The following is a 10,499-nucleotide window of genomic DNA, read 5'->3' on the forward strand; positions in this document are numbered from 1 at the left end:
CTGTTTTTCAGTAGAAGTGTCCGATTTATTTGCATACTAAGTTAGCCACCTGGTTTCTGCACATTCCAGAATTAAACCTTGTTTAATTCCATATGTCTAACTGCTGAACAGCTGGGTCAACAACCTGGTCTTTTCACATCCATAACAAAACTAAAATATATGTTTCAAAACATTTGGAAGGTTGCTTTTATTCTTTCATGCATGTTAGAGAAATCCTCTAGCCTCTATGGCAACCATTCAGTGTAAAACGCCTTGGTGGATCTAGCCCTGCCTTCGAGATGCAGCTCTGCCCCAGAGCTTTCTTTCTTTTTTTTTTTTTTTGTTGTTTTCTCTGAAACCTTCTACTCCAATCACGGTAATCCTGCTCCAGATTTTTCCATATAAAATAGCAAAGGGAGTGACCAGAACAAAATCAAATAATGAAACATTCTTTTGGATCAAATATATAAAAACATTTTTTATAGTTATTTATTTTAGCTCCTGGTGGAGGTTTAGTGCATAAAGGCAGTGATTTGTTTTCTGGATATAATCACTAATACTCTTTCATAAGGGCTGTATCAAACACTGACATTACAGGGGTGCTCAGAACCACGAAACAGTGGTTGTATGCTTTCACCTCATCTCTAATTAGTCTGTGTTACTGTCTTCTCTTTTGATAGCAAACTTCAATTTTATACCACTTCACTAAAATATTAAATGTAATTCACCTTTTTTTTAATGTACGGACAAGAAGACCTTCCTACATTTTTAAGCAACAGAACATTTTTTGTGGAGTATATGATGCTGTTTTCATTCCCAGAAGCTTTCCTCCTGGCTGCCTGGCGCTGCTTGGTGCCTGCTGTCGGTTGCATTAAAAGCCGCACCGCCTCTGCTTCTGATGTGACAGCTGTAGATCCGCGAGCCCTCAGCTCCACCTCGCTCTCCTTTCCGGGATTTGTAGTCTTTCGCCTGGAGAACGCCGCCGCGTGTTATAAAGGCCTTTGTGGGAGTAAAACTACAGTTCCCTCTGCGCTCCTCGAAGGTGTTAGTTGTCAATATGGCTGTTGTCAGACAGACAAAGCGGAGAGGCAAATAATTCGCCTCTGATTAGAAATCCTTGGAAAAGGGTCGTGCAGGGCACTGCCATCAAACTGCGTTATAATTCGGCAGCAGTAAAAGACACCGCTTGACTTGTGCGTTACTTTTAAAGTTAAATGGTGAAGTGGGCTATTTGAACCGAGGTAAGTCATGTACTTTACTGTCTCCAACACTGAAAGTGATGTTATTAATATGAAACGCTCGCTAGCCAGCGATGGCGGCTAACTAAAGGCAGCTAGGAGCGGCTTTGGCACGGCTAGCACATTATGCTAATCACTTCAAAGGCTCTCTGCGACCGAAATAACCCGGGTTGAGTTGGCTGGCGGCTTCTGTGGTGCCAGTGGACTGTTGTCAGGACCAATTCAGAAACGGGACCGCATTAATGAAGTAAAGTCGGACGTGCAAAACGTGTTGCAATGTGTCTGATATGATGTTTGTGCTGTTCGTGGCTCATTTTGGTACGGAAAAACATTCACTCGTCGTTAGCTTTTTGGGCAAAGGGCGTGAAAACTGGCATCAACGCCGGGGGCGGCGTGCCTGCAGCTCCGCTGTTCAGAGCGACACATTGGCGCTGTCACTGCGGGCCACATAGTCAGCAAAACAAAAACACATGGATGGAACGGGCACCACGAACCGAGGAGGTCGGTTCGGACAGAACCGGAGGAAGACAAGGTGCGTACGGTTGACGTAGCTTGTATGTTATGTGTCAGAAACCTGAACCTCTGATTATTTTTCGCTGAAGTTAGCATTATTATCCATTACTAACAGGGGCGTATCTAGGAAGTTTAGGAAGAGGGTTAAGGAGTTAAAATGGTGCCCACTGGTTTTGGGTTGACAAACCAAAAGCCATAATTGGAACTTCTTTACTTTTCTTTATGTTGCTGTTCAATGTAGGTACATATACTCAAAAGTGGAACATTACAAAAAAAGAAAACCTCATGTGACCAGTTGTTAGTTTAAAAATAATAATAATAAATGCCACTTAACAAGTTAAGGTGATCCCAATACTTGGAAAAACACTTTTGTTGTCCTTCCACAAATAAAACTAAAACATCACCCTTTGGAATCATGCAGTGGAAACCAGCTGATGTTTACCAGTTTTTTTTATTTTATTTTTAAGTTAAAATTAGGAAATGGAGCCATGTTTTTCTTAAACTGTGATAACACTGAATCAGAAGTTGCAAGTTGGAAAGCAGCTTAACATTTTTGTAACAATAATGGATTTTACCTATAATGCCCTTTTTATATATTTATCAAAGGGATACCAAAACAAAATGAGCATTTACAATGGATAAATCCAGTTAAATGAATAAAAAACAGATTAAAAGAAATATCTCAAAGTGAACCAAGAATTTTGCTAAAAAGAAATGTCTAAGGAGCTTATATTATGATATTATAACATGAAGATATAATTATAATTTCAATATAATGTACATATTTTTAGAAATATTATCTTTAGACATATTTTATGCATCATCTCCACTGCATAAAAACGTGTAAAAATAAATGTCTGGGAAAACTAAATTCAGATTAAAAATAACTTTTTCATCCCTCCCATACATTTTGCCATTTAGATTTAGGATTTGCCAAAACAGCTATTTTGTACCCATGTACTCACTTTGTACCAATTTATTTATGAAGATTGCTTGGCATTATTATTGAATTCTGAAGATGGCTAATCATAAAAATGCATGAATCACTCCTATAATTTCATTATTGATCAGTTAATGAAGACTCAAATTGCTGCCTGGTTCTATTGATTGATGTCTTGATCCATGTTTCAGTGACCTGACTCACAATCAAACCAAATACTCTGAGGGATCTCCTGTTTGGAGATGTTATTTATCAGAGTCATACATTTAAATCGTTTACAGTGGAACAGAAGTGGACAATTTATTTTAAAAAAAAAACAAAGAAGAAAAAAATTGAACCCTGCATTCCTGACGGGGTCCAATCTGATCCGATATTTTCCTGTGACTTTTTCTTTTTGTTTTTTTTTTGTTTTTCCTTCTACTGGACATCGTTTTGACTAGCAAAACCAGTGAATGCTTAACTTGGTTAATGCTTAATCAGAGCGCACATTTATTCAAAATCCTCAGGTTTGTTTGTGGGACATTTTTGTGAATTTATTTAGCAGAACAGAACCCCTCAGACAGCAAAGTGCTTGATTTCTAAGCTAAAGAAAAGGATGTTTCATGCTTTGATCCAACATTGTGTTCTGTGTTTGTATGGAAGCTCTTGCTAACCAGTGTTTGCAATGCAAACACACCAGAAAATCAATTTCTGTCCATATTCTTCGTTCAAGCATTAGAGGAACTTTCACTAATAGGTGATTTTCCATATAACACTCAACACAGAACTATATGGGAAATTGTTTTAATGAGCTATAAACTGTAAGGAGTCCTCCATTCATAATTTATCCCTGAGACGTTCACTGCTTATCATATATACACTAGCCATATTTAATACTGAGATTAGTTTCACAGTTGGAAGAAGTTTTTATTCTTATCAAAAACATTTTTTTTGTCGTATTTCCATCTGGGAATTCTGAAACTCCGAGTTCAGAGAGAAAGCACCTTGTAGTCCCGTCAACATATTATTCCACCTGAGCTGTGGAGCTCTGCAGCCCAACCGACTTGCATGCACAGAAGAACGTTGACATCACGCAGCAGAGCATATGGGATCAGTTTTAAAGTTTATTCAGGAAAAGGAGTCGACAGGATTGTCACAAGATCATGAGACAAAAGAAGAACAACCAATAGCAACGGCCTTTTATGGAGCTTTGACTGCAACTAATGTAGGGAAATCAGATTGGTAGAGCTATGAGAGGGGGGATTGTGATGTGATGCGCTTCACTGACAGACTTCATAAGTTCAGACTTAGGCCTGTCACAATAATGAATTTTTCTGGATGATAAAATGTGCCAGAAGTTATTATGATAAACAATAATATTGTTTTGAGCCCATTTTCAAATCATGTGATGATAATGGCGTAATAAAGCAAGAACACATTCTCAGAAATCAATAAATTTGAAATTCCGATAAACATTTAACACTGGAATAAGAAAACAATTTGATTATCCAAAATAAACAAAACAGATTAAACAACTAAAATTATGAAGTCTATGTAAACACAAAAGGCGAGTCGAGACCAAAGACTTTTGTCTTCCAGTTTTTGGTAGAAAGAGAAAAATGATAAAACATGCCAATAAAAATGATTGAGCTTATTTTTAATTTATCATGTGATTAATTTTATTGCTCATTGTGACAAGCCCAGTCACAATTATTCTTTTCAGCTGTTGTTTGCATCCCAATTTGCCGCGCCTGGTTTCTTCTGGTGCAGAATTAGGACGCACATCTGACTTAAATGACACTAAAGTGATTTACGTGGGAATAAATGCAACATAACCGTTAAGACCGCAAGCGTTTCAAAAAATGGCAATAATCTGATTTTATTTATCTGGTGTGTTTTGTTGGTGAAAGGTTTGGAGTTGGTCTGTTCAAATTGCTGTGAAAAGTTTGCGGTGGGTTGAATATTAGAAAAAAAATCTGATTTAGGGTTGATGTGCTCCTCTCTAGGCTTGTTGGTTTAGGTTGTGTTGGTGGGAAACTTTTTCTAAGGCAGCTGGTTTTATTTACGGGCATCTGAGTAAAGGGGGTGGAATTCAAACTCTTAAATCATTTCCAGATTTAATAAGTAAAGAATAAGGAACAATGTATTTCTTTTCCTTTCACTTTCTAAGTGTGCAGAACTTGGTTGTGGTTTGTAAAATCCAGTTCCAACAAAAAAACGGGTGTGAATACTTCAGCTGCACCCTTCCTGTATTTTTGACCTCCAAGATGACTAACGACATCTTCCCGTCGCTTTCCCACTCTCCACAGTAACAGAACTGTAGTGAGGAGCTGGTGACCCCTTTTTTTTTTTTTTTCTTTTTTAAAGCAGTCGTCATGTCAACGCAGGCTGGGCCGCCGCCGAACACGGCAAAAAAAAACATAAAAAAAATTCTGCCGCAGTCCGTTTCCAGAGGCATTGATTTGGAGTCCAGCAAATTGCTTATGAAAAGCATCCAGCGTGGGTGGTGGCGCGGCGCAGCGCTGCGCGCGGGGATTATGGAGCAGCTCTTAAAGAACGACAGTCTGAATGTTAAGATAGCATCAGCTGTCAAGGTGACTCTGGCAGGCTGCGCGTGTTGCCTGCCGCTTCCCAAAAATAGCTGATTTATTTTTTTTTTCCCCCTCTGCCTTGCCCCTCCCTTTTCTTTTTCTTTCACACTTCTTTATCTTGCTCTCTTTTCTTATCAACTCTTGCTGTTTTTTTTTCCTCCTTGTAATTTTCCTTTTTACATATCATTCCTCAAACTCCTCCCATCGTTTTTTTTTTTCTCCCCATGATGCGACTGTTTCTTATCCTCTGACATCCTGTGTGCTCCCACGTTGTCAGCCTGTGAGTTTCCTGAACTTCCCGCCTGTGCTTCCTGTTTGTCTCTTCCTGCCCAGCAGCAGCAGCAGGATGTCCGACTTCAGCGAGGAGCCGCGCTTCACCATCGAGCAGATAGACCTGCTGCAGCGGCTGCGTCGCACCGGCATGACGAAGCAGGAGATCCTGCACGCGCTCGACACTCTGGACCGGCTGGACCGGGAGCACGGCGACAAGTTCGGCCGCCGCACCTCTTCCTCCTCCTCCTCGTCCACCTACCTCGTAGGCGGGGCCAACAGCTCCGTCGCCAAAACAACCGCCACATCCTTCAACAATAACGCCACTGCCTCGGCAACAACCACCACCACCTCTTCCTCCTCGGCGACGTGCAACGGCGGCGAAGGCGGCGACCACTCCTCCTCCTCCTCCCTCGTCGTCGCCGCCGCCGTCGCCTCGTCCACCACCTCCAAAATCTCCACAGCCACGCAAACGCAGTTCAACAACAGCGGCGGGGGGCTGTCCCCGTCGCCCAGCAACAGCTACGACACGTCCCCGCCCCCGGGGCCGCCACCGCCCTCAGCCGTGCTGCCGTCGCCCGTGGCGCTGGTGGCGCTGTCGCAGAACGGGCGGGACAGCCTGGCGGCCACACCCAACGGGAAGCTGTCCCCGCCTCGCTACCCGGTGAACAGCGCGGCGGCGTCCAGGGCGTTCGGCTTCGAAGCTGCAGAAGAAGACCTGGACGTGGATGACAAGGTGGAGGAGCTGATGAGGTGAGTGGTAGTGGCAGCTGGATGTGGGGGTGGTGGGATTTGGTCTCAAACTGTTTACTTTGCAAACTTTTTCTCTCACACCTTGATAGAATAAAGCAGATGAACACATAAAGTGCTTCTGAGAGCAGCTTTAAATACCTTTCTGTTGAGTTTTCATTATTTTTGCTTTTACTCTCGGTGCATTTTCATCATGAATAGCGGGACATTGATGGCTCTTTTTTTTAAGCTTGAAGGTTCATGATGAAAAAGAAGAGAAGCACATTTTCTCTCAGGGTTGTTGAAGTGCAGCTGATGTCGGAGCACCATTATTTCTTTTCAAAGCCAAGACAACGTGTTCAGTAAAACGTCGCTTCAGCATCACACCAGTTCTGTCTGGAGGTGTCTGAATGTAGAGCCATAGAAACGCAACGATCAGAGGTTTAGCTCTTTTTTTTCTTGCATTTTTTATTCGCTTTCTTTTTAAAGCCAATATTGATTTTTTTTTCTTTCTAGAATTATAGAAGCATTTATTTTTGGCCTTCCTACAAGAGACACCGTGCATCAGACTGCACAGTCTCTGAGAGGCCTTTTTATTAGGTATGTCCCAATATGATTTTTTTTACTTTACAGATGGTATATCATTATGAATCATGCCTTTTTCCCCCCTCATACATGGGAAAAACAGCAGAAATGTGAAATGACATCCTGTCTGTTCTCAGAGCTTAAATGAACATCTGACAGACCTTTTTACTGCTCCTCTGATTTAAAAGGGGCAGTATTATGTAAAGTAAACCTTTTTTGATCTTCACATAATCAAAAACATGCATGCAGTGTTGCTTTGATTCTTTCATGAATGTTTGAGAAATCCTTTGATCTCCATGGCAACCACTTAGCTGTGCAAAACGCCCATGTGGAGCTAGCCCCGCCTTCAAGGACAAAGCTTCTCCTCTTAGCTGCTGTTTCTGAGCTTCTGCCTCACAGAGCAGCACCAACTCAGCTCCTTCAGACTAGCCAGCAGCAATTGGCAAACACCTGGTAGAACAGCACATCTGCTGAGCTCATTGTAGGAGCTCATCTCAGTGAAACACTGGTAGAAATGTTGTTAAAGGATTAATAAAGGAGCCATGTTGTGATGACTTCCTGAAGGCGGAGTTTCAGAAAGAGAATGAGATTTCAGAGACGGAGACCCAATTTCAGGGCTCTAAATCATGAAGTAATATTTTTGCAAGTCATATTTGATAACAACTGAAGGTGACAGTTATATTATTGTCATAAAATGTTCATGTGCCTAGAAAATACATATTACTGCCCCATTTAAGATGCAAAAAGTCACTTTAGTTTTTGTAATAACTTCCCATTTTAGATGCTGCAACAGACAGGCTTTGGCTTTTTTTTTTCTCCCTTGCTTTAATTATATCCACTTGATGATGATGGACAAACTACCACTTATACAATTATTGGCAGCCCTGTTAAAGCTCTCCTATATTGAATTTGCAGCTGCACAATCTGTCTACTAATTTTAGATCCAACCTTTTTATTTGAGAACAAAGTATTTACTGCTTGCTGTTTTATTTATTTATTTTTACTAAATCTGTTTGAACAGCCCAGAACTCAAGAATGTGCTTCGATATAAACCCGTCCAGTGTAAACTGTTAAAGATGACAACACGTTAAAAAGCATGTAAACTTTAGCGATGCGGTGAATCCAGTGTAGTGAGTTGAACATTTAGACGTATGAAGAGGTGCTGCTCTTTAAGCCGCGGCAGTCCGGCTGCATTATGGATTTCATCTTCTCTGGAGATGATTTCTGTCAGTAGAAACGGTTCCAGTAGCCGGAGCGGCTCGCCGTGGAGGGGTGTAGGGGGGTTTTAATGTGCGAGCGTCATTAAAACGGATCACGCAGATCATCCGTAGTTCCTGCGAGGCCTATGTAGGTCACGTAGTTACATTTTGACAAATGAGAAAGCTCTGCTGGATGCAAGTACAGCCTTGAAGCACGAGCGCTGATTAAATATTAGTGAAACAAGTTGGGACACATTTGAAATGGTTTCAGCTTCAGAGAGGAGATGATTTAAAAAAACAAACAAAAAAAAACCGAATAAAACAAACGCAGCTGTTTGGTTTTGGATAAGGGAGGATTCTGCTCCGCACCTAGCTGGGAACAAGGCATGAAACTCCACTCATCATATGACATGGCGAGGAGTTAATTAGGCCCATTAGCCTGAAAGGTTCAGTGTTCATAATCTATCACGGTACACGTGTTAGTCATTTCCTGCTTCCTTCGGAGCGCTTCACACTACATCCTGATTATCACACGGCTGTACGATCGGGTCCTGGGCGCCATCCGCCCGTCCCATCGCTCATTCTGCTTTAGACTGCACATTATGAAGAGCAGGAGAGGGCCTTGCTGTACCTACTCAACAATACTCAAAGTAGGCTGTTTGTTGTTGGAGAGGGATGTGTAAATTATACAAAACTTTAAAAGGGTTTTTCAGAAATCAAAGTGGTTCCATTTTTTTTCTAATGGATACTTTTAGAGAATGTGCAAAATTTCTCAATGCAGTCATTTCTGACCAATAAAATCGAAATATAGCAGCCTTTTCCTTTGAAGATGCTTGCTGAATTTAGACACATTTATTAAATTAATTAAAAGCACTTTTAGGTGCAGCCAAGTCAGCTTTTTTTTTTGTTTTTTTGAGTGAAAGTTCCTGGATAGATGTGGAATGCAAAGCGACAATAATTGGTATTATAGTAAATATCTTCTACTGTAGGTAGACCTGTCACAGTAAACAATAAATCAGCTGATCACATGGTAAATTAAAACCTGTTAAATAATTTAAATTTTCATTATCGTTTCTCTTTTTCTCATTTGCATCAAAACTGGTCTTCAATCTGCTGAATTAGTCTCAAATAGTCATTTTTTAAAATGTTATAATTATTTTTGTTCAGAGACTTTAGAATTGATTTTATTGTTTCTGTTTTTGTTTATTTATTCTGGATTTTTAAATGTCTTCCGGTTTCAGTGTTCATTAGAATTTAATGAAGGTGAACTTATATTATCATGCCATTATCTCCCTTAAATGATCTCAAAACAATGTTGTCGTTTATCACCAAGTAAAATTAATCATAACAGGCCTAATTCTAAGATTTTACTTTGATAATATTGTCCTAATTAAATACAGAAGCTTCCTTTTTTTAATTAAAACAAAACTAAAGATGAACAATAATTTTTAAAAGATTAATAAAAGACTACATCAAACACCTTTGCTTTGACGCCGATCCAGTTAGATTTTTGGGAGCGTTTAACTTGTCAGCAGAACCCGGCTGCCCTTCTCATTCCTCCCTTAAGCTGCATTATTTCCTCCTCTGCAGGGGTCGGGTCTTTACGTTGGCACCCCCCATCATCCTCCTCCTCTTCCTCCTCTGTCTTGTACAGCAGCTCTTGCTACATTGATTTGCTGGTGTCAATACAAGCAGCTTTTTTTTTTTTTCCCAGGCTCTAATTTTAGCCGTGCCACAAGAGCCCGACGTGGAGGATGTATATATCGATGTCGAGAGTCGTGACGCGCTCTCGGGTCGAGGATTCTTGGGCGTGCTGCGTTGTGACTGAGCCCGCCTGGAGCTGGGCGGGGGCCTTCCTGTGGGAGACATTAACTTTTCTACGTGTTATTATGGATAAACGCAGCAAACGTTGAACACGTTCCGTCCCCTGAGGCGAGTCAGGGGGCCACGGTGGTCCTACGCCTGCGAATGTGTAAATGTATATGTAGAAGGAAAAGTGGAGGAGAGGGGCTGACTGGATGCCAGAAGGCAGGCTGGGTATACTGTGTGACTGCACTCAGCTGCAAGTCTCTGCATGTTTTTATTTTATTTATTTTTTTCTCCCTCCTCCGTATTAAGTCGGTGGAAATGTCGCCTTGAAGACATTTTGAAAACACGTTGATTGCGTCTCCATTTATAGAGCGGCTGCCTTTGTGTTCCTGTGGAACGCGGCGCTCATTATGCATAAAGGAACAAAAATGCGGTGAAGCTGTCAAAATGGAGGCCTGAATAAAACGGGAGGGTTTAATTATTGGCTCATGAATGACAGCTCTGACAGCTGGGGAAAAGTATTCACACCCTCGGAGTATTCTGAAACTATAATCACGCTTCAGTGTTTTCTGTTCCTCATTTTCTTTTGGATTCAGGTCTGGACTTTGATCTGAGCTGTTGTATCAGAGCTCTGACTGTAGATCTGACTGGAAGGTGAACCTCCAAC

General features: G+C 41.2%; 1 protein-coding gene across 4 annotated transcripts in view; it reads left to right on the forward strand.

The window, feature by feature from the left end:
* Window positions 1-906: 906 nt before the first annotated feature.
* The window catches only part of hmbox1b (homeobox containing 1 b), a 21,407-nt gene continuing 11,814 nt past the window's right edge, over window positions 907-10,499 (forward strand). For 2 of the 4 annotated variants that reach the window (XM_015028369.1, XM_015028372.1), the window contains exons 1-2: window positions 907-1,220; window positions 5,577-6,263. In XM_015028369.1, the coding sequence (XP_014883855.1) occupies window positions 5,587-6,263 (677 nt within the window). In that variant the 5' untranslated portion in view covers window positions 907-1,220; window positions 5,577-5,586. Of the gene's footprint in view, window positions 1,221-5,573; window positions 6,264-10,499 lie in introns of all 4 variants that reach the window. The other 2 variants (XM_015028371.1, XM_015028370.1) reach the window with 2 other exon arrangements.

This window comes from Poecilia latipinna, unplaced genomic scaffold (assembly GCF_001443285.1).
Source record: "Poecilia latipinna isolate Pla-1442-1.1 unplaced genomic scaffold, P_latipinna-1.0 Scaffold122, whole genome shotgun sequence".
NCBI classification, from domain to species: domain Eukaryota; kingdom Metazoa; phylum Chordata; class Actinopteri; order Cyprinodontiformes; family Poeciliidae; genus Poecilia; species Poecilia latipinna.